The 17641-nt window shown below is 41.7% G+C and overlaps 1 protein-coding gene and 1 long non-coding RNA gene across 7 annotated transcripts in view; one reads left to right on the top strand and one right to left on the bottom strand.

The window, feature by feature from the left end:
* The window catches only part of LOC310832215, a 76133-nt gene extending 74402 nt beyond the window's left edge, over nucleotides 1-1731 (bottom strand). For 3 of the 6 annotated variants that reach the window (XR_014558154.1, XR_014558155.1, XR_014558156.1), the window contains exon 1: nucleotides 1563-1731. This is a non-coding gene — a long non-coding RNA (uncharacterized lncRNA). The remainder of the gene's footprint in view (nucleotides 1-1562) is intronic. The other 3 variants (XR_014558157.1, XR_014558158.1, XR_014558159.1) reach the window with 3 other exon arrangements.
* Nucleotides 1732-1845: 114 nt separating this feature from the next.
* On the top strand, nucleotides 1846-16613 carry MSANTD2 (Myb/SANT DNA binding domain containing 2). Its single transcript, XM_083714934.1, is given in 6 exon segments — nucleotides 1846-2389; nucleotides 10780-10810; nucleotides 10813-10823; nucleotides 11406-11664; nucleotides 12531-12591; nucleotides 14826-16613. Coding segments are annotated over 6 exon segments (1731 nt in total). The 5' UTR covers nucleotides 1846-1873; the 3' UTR covers nucleotides 15679-16613.
* The last annotated feature ends 1028 nt before the right edge of the window (nucleotides 16614-17641 follow it).

A 17641-nucleotide genomic window follows, 5' to 3' on the forward strand; every position in this document is an offset into this window, starting at 1 on the left:
GGAGCTTGTAAGAAATTGGTTTTCAAACGTTTTGGAAGTTTGGACTTCTGGAACGGATTCTGTTCAACTTCCAAGGTAATAATAATAATAATAATAATAATAATAATAATAATAATAATAAATTTTATTTATATCCCACCCTCCCCAGCCGAAGCCGGGCTCAGGGCGGCTAACAATAATTAAATAATTAAACAATCAAATAATCACACATTCTAAAAATATTTCATTATAAAAATTAATTAAAATCAAATTAATGGCAACCGATTAAGCAAGATTCTGTGCAGGTTGCCAGAGGAGGGAGTCAGGCTGCGCCCTGACCAAAGGCCTGGTGGAACAACTCTGTATGTATGACTGTATCTGATTTTTTGAAGATATCTGATGTTTAATGTTTGATGTTTTATCGTGTTTTTAATACTCTGTTGGGAGCTGCCCAGAGTGGCTAGATGAGCAAGGTACAAGTAATTATTATTATTACTGTATTATTATTCCACTTGCCCAGTGCTTAGAAAGCAGTTTTTCCTCTGTCCCATTGCTCACTACAAAATCTGAACAAACTTCAATCCTTAGAAGAAGAACGATTTAGGTTTTTTTCCCCTTTTGGGAAGAAGGAAGGAAAACTCCCCGAGTAACTGTCTAGTTACAGTGGTACCTTGGTTCTCAAACGCCTTGGTTCTCAAAAGCCAAAAACCCACAAGTGTTCCAGTTTTTGAACATTTTTCAGAAGCCAAACATCTGATGCTGTTGTCAGCTATTGTTTCTGGGGCACCAATCAGAAGCTGCGCCTTGGTTTTCAAACATTTCAGAAATCAAATAGACTTCCAGAACGGATTAAGTTTGGCTCTTTTGTTTTTGCTATTTATTTTGTTTTTTTGAGGCTTTTTTGGTTAATTTGTTTTGTGATTGCAAGGAACCCAGTTCAGCTACTGATTGATTGTGACTGTGGAAATGGATAAAAGCCCACAACCAATGACTATCATCAGTGCATGTAAGATTTTTTTTTAAAAAAAAACTACCTACAATACTATCTTATTTATTTTATAGTACAATACATCGCATATTGCTTTCATTTTATGGATCAATGGTCTCTTTAGATAGCAAAATTCATGTTAAATTTCTGTTTTAGGGGTTGTTCTGTTTAGGGTTAAACTGTTTTACATTACTTTCTATGGGAAAGTGTGCCTTGGTTTTGGAACCCTTTGGTTTTGGAACGGACTTCCAGAATAGATTAAGTTTCAGAACCAAATTACCAGGGCCGGATATAGGTTTGAGGAGGCCCTAAGCTACTGAAGGTAATAGGGCCCTTTATATATCCAGCTGTCCTTTGTCAACAACAAATTGTCGCTTTTTTGTGTTGAATATATGCTATATGGTAATTTAGGTACCTAATAGGGATCTAAAGCCATTTGCACATAGCAAAATATGTGTTTTATCAAAGTAATTGTTGAACTGAAATACAATTAAGTATATTAATAGTGATTTGGGGGGTGGGGAAAGAGAGTGGGGCTTTAAGCTATAGCTTGTTTAGTTTATACGGCACTGAAGGTACCATTGTATTCGCTTACTTCGAAACATGGTCCTGCCGCTCCTGAGGTGAGGCTCGTCTGAGGCGCCTCACGCGCCTTTTCCCGCCTTCATCCTCTTCACAACCGTTAAAACAACCGTTAAAACGCTCCTGCCGCGGCACGCGCTGCAACGCTCTCCGTAACGCGCACGCGCACACCACGCGACTCCCTTCTCGCTTCCCCACTCTCTCTCTCTCTCCCCCCCCCCCCCCAATTCTCCCGCTTTTCACTGTTGGCTGTCACGCCTGGCGGAAGCCCCGCCCGCTGGGCTCCGACCGTCACTTCCGCCCGCTCGGCTCCGCAGCTCCAATATGGCGGCGCCCTGTGGCTCCTCACAGCTCTCAGCCGCCGAGCCGCCGCTGAAGATCCCCAAGATGGAGGTGCTGTCTCCCGGCTCTCCCGGGGCCCTCAGCGACGGCAACCCCAGCCTCTCCGACCCTTCCACGCCCAGCGGCGCTTCCCCGCTAGGCCCCGCCGGGCCGGGCTCCGTGGCCGCGGCAACCTCGGCGGGGACTGGGGCCGGCTCGGGGGGCGGCGGCGGCGGCGGGGGCCGCGGCGGGGCCTCCCCGTCCGTCTCCTTCTCGCCCGGAGGCACAGCCACGGCGGCCGCCTGCCGAGGCGTGTCATGGACGCCGGCCGAGACCAACGCGCTGATCGCCGTGTGGGGCAACGAGCGGCTTGTGGAGGCGCGGTACCAGCAATTGGAGGGCGCCGGCACCGTGTTCGGCAGCAAGGCCCCCGGGCCCGCCATGTACGAGCGGGTCTCCCGGGCCCTGGCCGAGCTGGGCTACGAGCGGACACCGTCCCAGTGCCGCGAGCGCATCAAGGTACGGAGCGCAGCCGCTTGCCCAGCAAGTGATGCTCGAGAGAGGAGGAGGAGGAGGAGGTACCTGGGCGTTCCCTGAAAAGGGTGGCTCATAGCTTGGGGACTTCTTCATGTGGTTGGCTGGCGGGCCGCTTCTTCCTTGGAAATCCCAGCGCACTTAAGTCTTGGCCGAGGAAAAAATTTGCCCTCCTTTCGGGCTTGCTTTGTAAGCCTTCGGTTGATTCTCCAGGGACCTTTTGACAGCCAACAAAACTCATCCCCTAGTGCCCGTTTTGGTTTTGTCATTCTCTGGCCCGTTGCGACCAACTAAAATAGCTTTAGTGCGGGGCTGGGGAAAGTCCATTTATTGCTTTCTTGGACTTAATTGGGGTCAAGAAATCACATGTAATCAACTCTTCATTAAAAGGAGGCAGCACCATCCTATCCAGCAATGCAAGCAGTTGAATGAAGATTTTTTTTGGGGTCTGATTCCTAAAGATTTTGTCGGGTTGGCAAGGCCACAGGCTATTATTTTATCATCTTTTCCTTCAAGAGCAGGATGCTCCCTTTACGAAAGAGTTCCCACGCAGAAAAACTTTCAGAGTTATCTGCCACAGGCAGCAGGGCTCCAATGAATCACAGGGAGCAGAGCTCTAGATATGAGAAGCAAGGCTGAGAGTTGTTCTTCCAGAAGATAAGATTCCACAGCTTGAAAAATATTAGGAACTGGTTCAATTTGGATTCCTGTGTTTTCTGTACAGTTTAGCAGACCAGCCCCAAATTTATATTGGTTGTGTGCCATAATGAAGAGCAGTATTCAGTGGTAGCTTTATCTATTCAAGTATAGTAAATGTTTTCTAAATGACAGGTTTGTTTGAGGACTTGGTTTAGTTTCGTTCATGGTATTTGAACATTAGTTTTATTATGCGGCATTAAAAAGGGATATTAGCAGTGACTGTATGGAAGAATGTTAGCTTTTGGAAAGCAAGTGGACAAATTCAGGTGGAATGCCAGTAGAACTCAAAGCAAAAATGTCTCAAGCAAATTAAATCTCATGCAAGTCAAATCATCTGTTTCCATTTTCTGCCAGATTACAAGAGTACATATTGCTGTTTTAAAAATGAATATTATTTATGTTTCTGTTTGGTTTAGTGACTTTTTAGCTGAACAGCAGCATCTTATGGAGTAAGTATTGTTGTGAGTTGGTGTGGGGAAGTAGGCTGTGTGCCCGAGTCCTTTCTAATTCCTGAATCCAACAAGGATCCAATTGCTAGAATAGCTAGACAAGTTTTTTGGTAAAGTCCTCCTAAGTGTGGGTCCTTAAGGTAACAAAGGAAGTGGCTCTGTGCCAGCTGCAAAATGGGGGGGGGCATCCCTCAACTGTATTAGAAAGACAAAAGCCAAAGTTGAAGGATGTGAGCTAAAAACAGGAGGCTGCAGTCTGGGTAATATAGATTCCTAGTTTAGTGGTTGTCTTTTCTGGGAATGTGGTATCTGACAAATCAGAGTTAACCAGCATAAGAAGCATGTAGTTTTCCTTATTTTTCAGTGTGAGAATAAATGGTTCTGAATAATGAAATTTGTTAGTGACTGGAGTGAAACTTTGTTGGTTCAGTTAATAGTTTTTCTTATTAGGTGGGAAAGGTAGCAGGAATTAGTATAATGGCAAACTAAATTTGCTCATATTCCCAAGTTTTCTTATTTTCCTCTTCACTCTGACTGATATTGAAGAGGATGCCATTTTAACTAACTTGTATTTTGCTTATTTTGAGTTAGTGCTACTGAAGATAAGTTTCCTTTAATTTTTATGTGTTGGTATTAATACTAAGATAAGGGGAGGGCATGACTAGATAAAATCCAGTGCCTGCTTCCCTCTGGTGCTGTCAGCTTTGTTAGTGAAAACCACCTGTGTGATAGTGGAAGTGATACAGGAGCAGCAGCAGCAGCAGCACATATCCTGGGATGCTATATTTGGGCTGTTTCGTCATCCACCCACCAACCCACAGCCTTTTGTACAGGCAATGCAACTGTTCTGTGGGCACAGAGCTGTCACCTTTATCAGACAAGTATTAATCTTTATGACAGTTGTATGTTGCCCCATAACACAAAGTTGTCTAGGTCAGGGGTTCCCAAATTATTCCAGACTACCAGTAGTTGCAAGCGTGTCTGAAAATATAATTAAAAATCATACAGCAGCTAGCACAGTGCTCCCAGTACGTTTCCGAGCACAATTCAAAGTGTTGGTGCTGACCTTTAAAGCCCTAAACGGCCTCGGTCCAGTATACCTGAAGGAGCGTCTCCACCCCCATCGTTCTACCCGGACACCGAGGTCCAGCGCCGAGGGCCTTCTGGCGGTTCCCTCATTGCGAGAAGCAAAGCTACAGGGAACCAGGCAGAGGGCCTTCTCGGTAGTGGCGCCCTCCCTGTGGAATGTCCTCCCACCAGATGTCAAAGAGAACAACAACTACCAGACTTTTAGAAGACATCTGAAGGCAGCCCTGTTTAGGGATGCTTTTAATGTTTGATGTATCATAGTATTTTAATATTCTTTTGGAAGCCGCCCAGAGTGGCTGGGGAGGCCCAGCCAGATGGGCGGGGTATAAATAATAAATTATTATTATTATTATTATTATTATTATTATTATTATTATTATTATTATTATCATTATCATTATCATTATCATTATTATTATTATTACAATTGCTATAACAGGCAGAAAAACCAGTAAGCAATTTTCAAGTGGTCCATGGGGAAATCTTTCTAGATGCCTTACAGTAAATAAATAGAAAACAGTGAAAATGGACCTACTAAACCATTAGAACTGCTTTTAAAAATATATTTCATGGTTTTGTTTTTGGTCTTCGATTTTTTAAATTTTGTATTAACATTTGTATTATTCTGTAAGTCACTTTGAGTCACTTTTTGTGAAAAAGTGGCAAAAAATGCAAGAATAATATACAAATAAATACGAAGAATATAATATACACCAAATCCAAAAACTATGTAGAGAAAATAGACCTCTTCATACTGGGTACCCTCAATGTTAAATACATTTTTAAAAGGGGGATAGAGAAACAATCCCAGACTAAGTTATTTAAAAGCTTGGATGAGCAGAAAGGTCTTAACCTAGCACCCAAAAGACCATAAAGATGAAGCTGAGTGGGCCTCTCTGAGGAGGGTTATTCCATGAGTAGGATGCTGTTACTGAAAATGCAATTTTCCAGGTGGTTACCTACATCACTTCATTTGATGGGGGCACCCAGAGCAGGGCCTCTGTAGGGGATCTTAAGGTTTTGATAGATGCATATGGAAGAAAGCAATCTGTTGGGTAGCCTAGTCCCAAGCACTTTAATTTCATGTTGGAGCATCCTCTAGACAGCCTGCCCTTAAGAACTTACATGATTATTTTAAGCACAAGATTCCTATAAGTGGGCTACTCTCATGCAAGAGTCAGAAATTGTTTAAAGCCAGTAAGTAGTGCATGTGGTAAACGTGCAAAGCTGGTTAAGCAGTTATGCCCTGCAAGGAGGAAGTACTTTCAGAATAAGTGTTTATTCAGACCAATTATAGCAAGTTGTAGGACAGGATTAAAATGTTTGTAGGAATTAAATGACAGAGTAAACATCCATTACGTGTATAACCAGAGTATAACCATTACGTGTGAGCAATTGTTGATGCTGGCATTCATTTTGCACCTTTGTAACTTTAGCCAGGGCGGGTTGGAGAAGGTCACATATATTTTGGCAGGTGGCCTAATCCTACTATATTTTTATACTGTTTTACTTGCATGCTATATTGATACGATATTGACTAATCCAAAACAGGATTGCTTAGTTTGATTCAGATGAAATTAAAAGTTCCTTTTCATGTTTTTGATACCAGTTGCCACATTGATGCAGGCCCAATAATGCCAGCTGGAAGCTGTGTTCTCTAGGGAAGGGACTTATGTTTGATTTGTTGTATCACTGGTACCCACTATAGTTGAAGAACTTGAGTGACCAGCTGCCTTAGCCAGCTTGCTTGCAATCTACATTGTGGAAAGCATTGGATAAAGTAATTAAATTTCCTTAAAGTAATTAAACAGCATTATACAGCTTCCACTTAAAAAAATAAAATAATTCTCTCTCTCTCTCTCTTTCTCTCTCCAAATACCTTGCCCAGTTGTCAATATGATTTAAAGCCCGTTATGTATGAATGTATACTTGCTTATACTTGCTTAACACAAGGGTCATACAATCTTACAGAAGATTGTAGAGTTGGAAGGAACCATGAAGGTCATCTAGTTCAACCCCCTGCAATGCAGGAAACGTTTGCCCAACTTGGAGCTTGAACCCAAAATCCTGAGATTAAGAGTCTCATGCTCTACCAACTGAGCTATATGTTTTTTAACAAAGGAGAGAAATTCAGAAGATTCTACTTATATATGAGCAGTTATGCATCCTTTTACTTGTCTATTATGAGTTTTAAGGCTGCAGTCCTAAAAGCACGTTGTTGTTGTTGTTTTCATTTAGTCGTGTCCGACTCTTTGTGACCCCATGGACCAGAGCACGCCAAGCACTCCTGTCTTCCACTGCCTCCCACAGTTTGGTCAAACTCACATTCGTAGCTTCGAAAACACTGTCCAACCATCTCGTCCTCTGTCGTCCCCTTCGTGCCCTCAATCTTCCCAACATCACGGTCTTTTCCAGGGAGTCTTCTCTTCTCATGAGGTGGCCAAAGTATTGGAGCCTCAGCTTCAGGATCAGTCCTTCCAGTGAGCACTCAGGGCTGATTTCCTTCAGAATGGAGAGGTTTGATCTTCTTGCAGTCCATGGGACTCTCAAGAGTCTCCTCCAGCACCATAATTCAAAAGCATCAATTCTTCGGCGATCAGCCTTCTTTATGATCCAGCTCTCACTTCCATACATCACTACTGGGAAAACCATAGCTTTTACTATACAGACCTTTGTTGGCAAGGTGATGTCTCTGCTTTTTAAGGTGCTGTCTAGGTTTGTCATTGCTTTCCTCCCAAGAAGCAGGCATCTTTTAATTTCGTGACTGCTGTCACTATCTGCAGTGAACTGCTGTCACTATCTGCCTTGTTGCTATGCCGTGCAGGGCCACCCAAGACGGACAGGTCATAGTGGAGTTTTGACCAAACCTGCAGCAGGAACCGGCAAGCCCCTACAGTATCCCTGCCAAGAAAACTCGATGGACAAAAGCACTTATCTGAGTATAAATACTATTGTACTTGATGAAACTTACTTCTGAGAAGACATGCATAGGATTGCACTGCAGATCGGTGTCTGTCTACAGGCTTTGTTGAGTAGATCTTCAGCCATTGTTTGAGATGGCACCCAACTGTTCTAAACAATTTCAACAAGAGCATCAAATGGGGCTATTAAACTATTCCTAATGTATGCAGATTTGAAATAATTATAATGCAACTGAAAAGTTCTAAGTTTCTGGTGATCAATGCTTCATTTTTTAATGAAAGACATAGAAAGCTAATGAGTTAGATCAGTGAAATGGTTTTACATGGTACATTTATGCCTCTGCTTTTCATAAAGTGCTAAAAAGTTCTACAGAAACAAATTGATGCTGCAGAGCAAGTCAGCAGTTAATGAGCTGACATTTCTTTTTAAAAAGAAAGAGAGAAAGAGAGAAAGAAAGAAAGAAAGAAAGAAAGAAAGAAAGAAAGAAAGAAAGAAAAAGACTTGATTAGCATGCATGTACTGTATAAATATTTGGGAAAGGAAGGACTTTAAAATTCTAAAGAACTCTTTTTTAAAAATAGAAAATGGCATGACACCATTGAAAGGAGCTAAAGATGGATAAGCTTGGATGAATAATAAGGTTCAACTTTTCATTAAAAGCTCTTGATCACTTTCATTCTCAAAGTCAAAATATGTTTAAATCAAGCAACATGCTTCATAACTTGTAGCAGAAATTTACTGGCCTGGGTTACACTGGAAGTGAAAACAAGTTTGTCCTTAATTTGTTAATTTGATCATCTTGCTCCTTTTGAATAAAGCAGCATCTACTGGAATCATGAAGTACCGCTCCCCACTTTTCGCTCCATAAGACGCACCAGACCACAAGACGCACCTAGTTTTTGGAGGAGGAAAACAAGGGAAAAAATATTCTGAATCTCAGAAACCAGAACAGCAAGAGGGATCGCTGCGTAGTGAAAGCAGCAATCCCTCTTGCTGTTCTGGCTTCTGGGATAGCTGCGCAGCCTGCATTCACTCCATAAGACGCACACACATTTCCCCTTACTTTTTAGGAGGGAAAAAGTGAGTCTTATAGAGCAAAAAATGCAGAATATATTGGACCACTGTGTAATGAGTGAGCAGCATTAATCTAGATCTTGGGCAACTTCTTTGATGAGCCTTTGAAACATCTGTAATATGAAAATACACTGCTTAGTTACTTTACATAACGGTTTGCTAAGTTAATCTCCTTATCTAATACCCGATTTATTATCATCATTTGTCTTTCTGGATATAACTTTCCTCCTTTTGCCCGGAATAATGAAAGGGATTAATTTTCAAAGGAACTAGTAGTTACTCAGGTACACAAATTGGGTACTCTGGGCTTGTCTGCATACAGCAAGAGTGTTTCAGGACATGTGATTTCATTTTGGTCTGCCTTGCAGAGCATATGCAGATTCACTTTCTAGGACTGGTAATTATTTCTGAGGAAGCAAAAGATAACATGAATATTCTATTAGGAATTGAACTGAACCAAACTGTCATCAAACATGGTTGCTCAAATGAGTTGCAACTTTCTATTTGTGCTTTTGTCTAGGTGAATCGATTTTGAAGGTGGAACACCTAGTTGGGTTGGGTAGGGTAGGAGGTGGGAAAGGGTAGAATAAGCTGGGGGGCACTTATTTCTGACTTTTGCTTTTGTGCTCACATGGTGCGCTCACCAGCAGTATACCTGTTTCCCTGGATTTTAGCAGGTAGGCTGTGTTAAAATAGTTTTGAATGCTCAGTAGGATTGCTGCTAGTCAGGATTCTTTGTTGGTATTGAAACAAGCAGTGAGAAAATACCTGGAAATGCTAAATTGAGCCCCAAATATTTGAAGTAGTGTTTGTGAATGCTAGGACTCCCAAAAGACCTCAGTAGATCATATTAAGACTTCTTGGCTAATTGTGCTAGATGAACTGTTTGTTTTAGGTTGACATTTAATAAAAGTGTTTATTATCTCTAATGAACTCGTATTAGTGTCTCCTGTAATACTCTGCTGCTTAGCTAGAGAATCAACTCATTGTCACACAGTTAAGCACAACAGTATAGGGATTTTGGTGGGTTTAGCTCTGTTGACTTCCCAGTGGGATTAAGTATTGAAAGAATTCCCCCACACCTGTAAGCGGATTGTGAAACTTGCTGGGAAATATCAGAAAAGTGTGCACAATCACTAAACATGTTCCCTACAGAAGGCTAGAAACACTTCAAATATATTTAGCCTTTTTCCTTTCTAAAAGAAAGAGAAAATGTTCTCCCTGTCTTTTTCTCCCTGTCTTCACATCTCCAAAGTTAGCAGTATGAAATTAACTAACATTATGAAACTTACCATTCTTAGGACCAGTATGGTGTGTTAAGCAGCTCATTTTGTGTGTCATCAAAGGGCAATATATTGTTAGTTGCATTTTTACTTCCGAGGAGGAGGAGGAGGTGCTTGTGGGATTTTCTATATTGAGTGTCCTTGGGTACTCTATCCCTTGAGATGGGAGCTGGAGCGCAATTTGCTGCCCTGCCTTAAGCAGCAAAATAACATGATTTCAGCTCCTGGGATTCCAAATATGCATTAGGCCACTGATTAACTCTTCTCTGCATGATTAAGAAATGAGCTTCAGCATTGTCACTGGGGCGATAGGAGAAGCTGGCAAAGTTACACTTTATAAGAATAAAAATTCAAAGTGGTTGGGAGACAAGAGTGTATTATGGTGCTTGAGTTACTGAATTTCTTCAAATCCTTACAGCTTTTGCCCTTCCTATTTTATTATTTCTGTCATTGGAGCATACTTGCTCTTGCAAACAGGGTGCCCTGTAATGCGGTGTGTGGTCAGTTTTCTGCCTATAGCCCGCTCTTTACATCAGACTATGTTAATAGGTACAGATTTAAGGTTTTCCAAAGAACAGGTGTTGTATGCAGTTGGAAATCAGGAAGGAAGACCCGGAAGGAAGTATTTGTAAAGCTTTATGCTTGCTGCTGCTGTGTAATGCATACTGCTTGCAGCCAAAGTGTAAGAATGAAAGAGGCCAAAACCTGAGTGAAGCTTGGTGTATAAGGTGCTTCAGAATCTAGGGCAGACTGTTGGGTTTAATGTTGGGTTTAATGTTTTATTATTAGACCTGACCTGTTATGATATTTGAGCGTGGGAGTTCAGAGTATTATTGATTTCACCTCTTTTAAATTTCAGCAGCTTCCCAAGAGACAGAGTGAGTTAGTAAGGATGCAAAATATGTAAGTAATATATTTTACTAGCTAAAGAGTTTAGGCCAACAATTTTTTTTAACTTCTTAAATGTTTTCTTTTTGGAGTAAGGGATGATCCAACTGTCTGCTTTTGGTGACTCCTGTTTCTCTCTCTTTCTCTCTCCCTTCCCTTAATCTTCTCCAAACTATGGGCACAACAGTAGCTATTCTTTCTCCTCCCTTTGTAAAGGTGTACATCTTATGGGCTTGTTGGTATCTTACTGGGATTTAGTTCTGCATAATACAGCAAGTTTGGGGGCTAAGAAGGGAAAGCCCTTGGTAGTAGACAAAGAACCAGTAAAAACTGATGTCTTAAAACGATCACTTAGATGCGCTGTGCTCTTGAGGCAAATATACAAATGAAAGTGCTGTATGCTGGAAACTTTAAATGGCTGCAAGAGTTCAACCTGGCTTTAAAGCTACTTGGTAGCATCCTGTTTTGGTTAAAAATAGTAAAATATATATGGTAGAGCTTTGCTCAGCCAAAGTTAGAGATTAAATAACATTGTGTAGCTTATTTAGAAGTCTTGGTAAGCAAGTTTACACTGACCAGGTGCCTTCTGTCTTTCAGACTCTTCGCAGGTGTTACAGCCGGGTAAAAGAGCACGGCGTTGGGAAAAGGAAAAGCAGTTACACCTTTGAACAGCTGGAGCAGGTGTTTGGTCAAGGAGGATGGGACTCTCAACCCTGCCAGCCTGTGCTTATCAATAGCAGTGGCCTATACCAAGAGTTGGAGTCAGACGGCAGCACTATGGAGGAATATTCGCAGGACGAATGGGGGAACCACAGTCAGGACCTTCACTGCTACCAGTCAGGAGACCAAGAGTTAGGTATGAAATACTAGTCTTCGTCATAGCTATAATTCTGCTGCCGCCATTTATGCTGCTTGTTGCCATTGTGTATCTTGATGAAGAGGTTTAAATCATCTCATTATAAATAAGGAAAATGGAATGCACAGAGGAGGACTGCTGTACTTCTTTGGCCAGTTTGGTTCATTCTGTCTCCCTCTCTCTGCCTGTGTAGGCTTAACACAGGCTTCCTCAAACTCGGCCCTCCAGATGTTTTGAGACTACAATTCCCATCATCCCTGACCACTGGTCCTGCTAGCTAGGGATCGTGGGAGTTGTAGGCCAAAAACATCTGAAGGGCTGAGTTTGAGGAAGCCTGGCTTAACATTTGCTTCCCTACTGGCCACTGCACCCACAAGCTCTCAAGAACACTCACCCACCCCCGTTTCTAGAAAATAGCTCACACATGAGAAACAAAAGCTGCAGCATTTGAGAGTTTCAAACAGTGCATTTAGATATTGCAAGTTTCCCTATGTTTTGCTGATTGTTATTTTCCTTATTGTTATGGATGCACGTGGGTGTTTTTACAGAAATGTTTTTTCTGTTTGATGTTACTTGAAATAAGAATTGGTGGTACACAGGGAATCAGATGCAAAGGTTTGTTATATGCAATCTTCAAATATAAGCAGGGCAGAATTGCCTTATGTAAATATTCAATAAAGTGACCTTCGGGCTTGATTCTTGGTATTATTCTTAAGAAGAGTGTGATTCTCTAATCTGTACATAATGCTGAATAAATCTAACTTTTATTGCACTTTTAAGTGCTATTTAAATATACGTCAGGACGTTTAAATTTAAAAAGTAGCAAGTTTTTGTTTTTAACAATTATTTGTAACCCAATCTTTCAGATGAAATGCCTGCTATGAAGAAATCATTGAAGATAAAACAGGAATCTTCTGAAGAATCCCAGTGAGTAATTTATGAGTGTCCTACCTGGGAATCTCCGACAGTAGTTGATTTTAGAATGAGGGCATCTAAAACTTCAGACAATAACTAAAGTTCTTCAAGCTTTCTCTGTTCAGAACTCGTTCGTATAAAATGGGTCTTTAACCTCTGTAACACATACAGCCATCAGCCGCGTGTATATTGCCCACTGAAATCCAGACACTGGTCTATGTAATGTTCTTACTTTAAATTTTTATTTCCCACCCCATTTTATTTCTCAAGTTCAGGTAGATGATGGAGAGTCAAGTTGACATTCACCAAATTACTTGTTTGCCAATGATACTCTTATCCTGTCCAGATCAAAATTTGAGCCACTCAAAGTAGCTAACCCACATTAAAAATATAGTTATAACAGTTATTTGGTTGGTAACTGTGAGAACACGATACTGGATGGGCCATTGGCCTGATCCTGCAAGCTATTATACCTTTTATTAGAATAAAAGCAAACATGCTACAGATAAAATTTGACAGAAGGAGGGAAGCAGCAGAATCGACTAACATCCAGGTTAAAGGCCTGATTTCTCTCTTTCTCTGTTGCACACCCCCACCCCTCTCTCTCTCTGACACGCAAAATCCATTCGGGTAGAAATAGAATGTCATTTGGGCCAATCGTATCTTCTGAGGCAGGGAGTTTTTGAAAGCTGAGTGCTCACAACTGGGAGAGGTTTCATGTAGTCGCAGCAATAGCCCTTCAAATGGGAGAGCGACATACAGGCAGGATTATCCAGATAACTTCATTGGGCAGGCAGGATTGTACAATAAGAGAAGATCCTTTAGGTATTCTGGTCTCATCCATTAAAGATAATAGCCAGCACTTGAATTGCACCTGGAAGTAAACTGGCGGCCAGGGCAGTTAATACAAGGCTAGTAACCCACACTACTGCAAAGTCTTGCTTGGAAGGAATAGTCTTTTGGAAATATTAAAAAGAGATTATGAAAGGAGCATATTTTTGTGTTGTGCACAGTCCTGGCTTCCAAAATCTGCCTGTTCCCTAGGAAGATGACATGTGCAATCCTGTTTTTCCAGGGTGACTCCGGACCTCCTTTATTATCTAAGTGGCAGTTTGTAGGATTGTGTCATTGTGCGTTGACTGTGTTGAATGCAGCTACTTGGAAATTCCTGTTTTCATGTCCTGGAATGCTTGCCAGACATAGTAGTCTTCATATGGGTGGGTTTATCAGGCAGCACACAGTCATTTAAATTGGCAGTACACCAGTTAGATGTGTCCCCACGCCAAAGAGGGTAACTACTAGTTAGGTCTCAGTACACCTTTGAAATAATTTGGCAAAGACAGGTTAAGCTGCTGAATAAGCCAAGATAATTGTACTTGTAACAAACTTTTGGAAAGATGTTAGATCACTATGTGGGACTCAAACCTATGACCATGAGATGAAGAGTCTCATGCTCTACCAACAGAGCTATCAAGAGATCAAACCTGGGACTTTCTGCATGCCCTGCCGCTGAGCTTTCTTTGAATTACGCTAGATAACAGTAGGACCAATTTAAATGGTGCATTTAGAATTATTGTGGTGATTAAGGCACCACCACAGTTCTCCACAGTGTATAAGCTTTACTGACCAGAAAATGCCTTTGGAGGAAGCCGGTCAGGTTAGTTATATGAAATTATATTTAAAAAGATCCAGGGCAACATTTATAATTTCTGTAGCTACTACATGTGTTTACAGTGCCAGGTGTTCTTGCACAGGGGCCAGCAAACCTTTTCAGCAGGGGGCCGGTCCACTGTCCCTCAGACCTTGTGGGGGGGGGGCAGACTATATTTTGAAAAAAGAAGAAGAATGAATTCCTATGCCCCACAAATAACCCAGAGATGCATTTTAAATAAAAGGACGCATTCTACTCATATAAAAACACGCTGATTCCCAGACCGCCCGTGGGCCGGATTTAGAAGGCGATAGGGTCAGATCCGGCCCCCGGGCCTTAGTTTGCCTACCCATGTTCTTGCATATGAAAGTTGGTGTTTAAAACTTATACCTCTTGTGCTCTTCTAAACTAAGGTTACCAGATTTTTTCCCTAATGAATCCAGGGACATTTTTCAACTTCAATGGATTTTGTATGGGGACTGATTTGTAAATCCAGGGACTGTCCCTGGAAAATGGGGACGCCTGGTAACCTTATTCGAAACCCCTTGATTGCCTGCCTTAAACCTTACACTTTGTTTTTTTCTTTTTCTTTAAGGAAGCGTGATATGATGCAGAATATTGTACAGATCTTGGAATCCGTCCAGTTAAAATGGGAATTATTTCAGAGCTGGACAGACTTCTCTAGGCTGCATCTTTCTAACAAACTGGCCATTTTTGGCATTGGCTACAACACGCGGTGGAAGGAGGATATCCGCTACCACTACGCGGAGATTAGTTCCCAAGTCCCCCTTGGCAAGCGGCTCCGGGAATATTTCAACTCGGAGAAACCAGAGGGTAGGATCATAATGACCAGGGTACAGAAAATGAACTGGAAGAACGTTTACTACAAATTCCTAGAGATCACTATTAGCGAAGCCAGGTGCCTAGAGCTTCACATGGAGATTGACTGGATTCCTATTGCTCACTCTAAGCCAACAGGTGGAAATATTGTGCAGTATTTATTACCTGGGGGTATTCCTAAGAGCCCTGGTCTGTATGCCATTGGTTATGAAGATTGTCACGAGAAACTACAGTCTCCTGATCATGAGGGCGTCAGCCAAGACCCTGAAAATGAGACACTGGGGGAAGCAGATATGCCCCTGTCACAAGCGTCGCTCAAAGTCGAGATGGAATCCACCCGAATAATATATTGTTACCTTGGTATTGCCGAGGTCAGAACTCTTCAGCAGTGCTTGTTCTTACATTTTCAAGCAAACACCAAAACCTTCAGCAAAGAGTGGGTTGGAATCAATGGCTTTTTATCTCAAAACTGTATTGTAGACCCGGGAATTTCTCCCAAGTCCATCTACATCAAATTTGTAGAAGTAGAGAGGGACTTCCTTTCTGCTGGCTCTTTGGTAGAGTGTCTGGAAAAAGCCATTGGATACCCCTTGAAATTTAACAACTGAATTTCGTCCTTCATAAGGATTGCAGGTTTGACTCTTCTGTGGCATTGGGGCGTCTTACGGAATCTTGCAGTACAGGACTGGGCGAAATAAGCCTTCCTGAATGAACTTGAACAAAAAAAGACACTTGCGAATGATTTTACAAAATGCGTATCCCAAGTCAGTAAAATATACAGCTTACTTGCCTTGGGCTGGTTTTGTAAAGAGAAGACTCTGAAAGGGAGCCTGTAAATACAATGACTGTTGGTACATTCCACATTGGACAAACGTACACTTTGCGTTTCATATGAAAAAGCTGTTTTCCACAATGTCTCATTTTTACACATCTTGTCTCTATAAGTGTTATTACAGTTATGTAATAAATAAGCAATAGATAATGGCAAGTTTAAACTTGGAGTCACTTGAGACTGTTTTTCAGTGCCACCCTTTGCTCCTCTTGTATATAATTTAGCATTTCACTTTTTTCACCCATCAAGTGTTTTTTACTATTTCCGACCAGTGTTGCCTGCAAAAACTTCTGTTTCTGTGATGTATCCCACTTTACTAGTAGTGTTGCCATATCAACTTTTTTGTTTTGTTTTGGTTATTTTATTTTATTTTTTTACATTAAAGTAATCCCTGGCATTTTTAAACAAATTTAGTTCGCCTGTTTATGTGGCAGTGAAAGTAACTCAACTGCTGGGATGCATTTTGCCATACCATGCTTTTATCAAATACAATCAAAGCTGTGAGAAGGGGGTGGGAGGTGGGGAGGGGAAAGTTATGGACCAGGGGAGTAAGCCTTTTTAATGCCTCATCAAAATGTGACTATATAAGCCCCATTACGCTGCTGGCAAGGTCCGGCTTTTTAAAAGTTCTTTTTTTAAAAACCTCATTGATCAGTGGAAGTTGTGGCATACAATGAATGTGTCAGTCCAAATAAAAACAAACAAACGTGAGTTTTCAGAAATGTGTTTCTTACTCGGTGGTGTCTCCCTGGACACAGAAATGATCTTCACAGTTATTTATGCTCCATCATCCCTCACACCTGGCATAAAGCAAGGATGCCTGTACTTTCAGAAGGTAAGGATGTAAATACCTTTGGTAGGATGTCTGTTGGTTCAGGGTACTATCACTGTGTTTCTAAATACAAACCGAACTTGTAAGTTAGAGCTTGGTTCAGAATTGCCCTTTATTCTTGAATTACGGGTCTGTGGAAATTTGTGGTAACTTCTAACAGAGAGATGCAAGAACCGGTTGGTATTATGTTGTTGTTGTTGTTGTTTAATCATGTCCAACTCTTCGTGACCCCATGGACCAGAGCACGCCAGGCACTCCTGTCTTCCACTGCCTCCTGCAGTTTGGTCAAACTCATGTTCGTAGCTTCAAGAACACTGTCCCACCATCTCGTCCTCTGTCTTCCCCTTCTCCTTGCACCATCCATCTTTCCCAACATCAGGGTCTTTTCCAGGGAGTCTTCTCTTCTCATGAGGTGGCCAAAGTACTGGAGCCTCAGCTTCAGGATCTGTCCTTCCAGTGAGCACTCAGGGCTGATTTCCTTCAGAATGGATAGGTTTGATCTTCTTGCAGTCCTTGGGACTCTCAAGAGTCTCCTCCAGCACCATAATTCAAAAGCATCAAGTCTTCAGCGATCAGCCATCTTTATGGTCCAGCTCTCACTTCCATACATCGCTACTGGGAAAACCATAGCTTTTACTATACGGACCTTTGTTGGTAAGGTGATGTCTCTACTAATACCGCTTTTAAAAAGCACATGTAGACATACAACATTTTTCTAGTATCAGCAGTGAGTGGGATCAGCATGGAGCATGAAATCTTGCACTTTTCTGGGGCTGTACATAGCCAGAATTTCCAATCATAGTTCTCTTCTGAGTTGTATTGGCACCTGGTACATCACCTCTCTTTAATAGGAAGACATTCTCCATTACTGAGGTATAGGATACCTGAACACTCCAGACCTGGAAAG

This window comes from Podarcis gaigeae (assembly GCF_964106915.1).
Source record: "Podarcis gaigeae genome assembly, chromosome: 15".
Lineage (NCBI taxonomy): Eukaryota > Metazoa > Chordata > Lepidosauria > Squamata > Lacertidae > Podarcis > Podarcis gaigeae.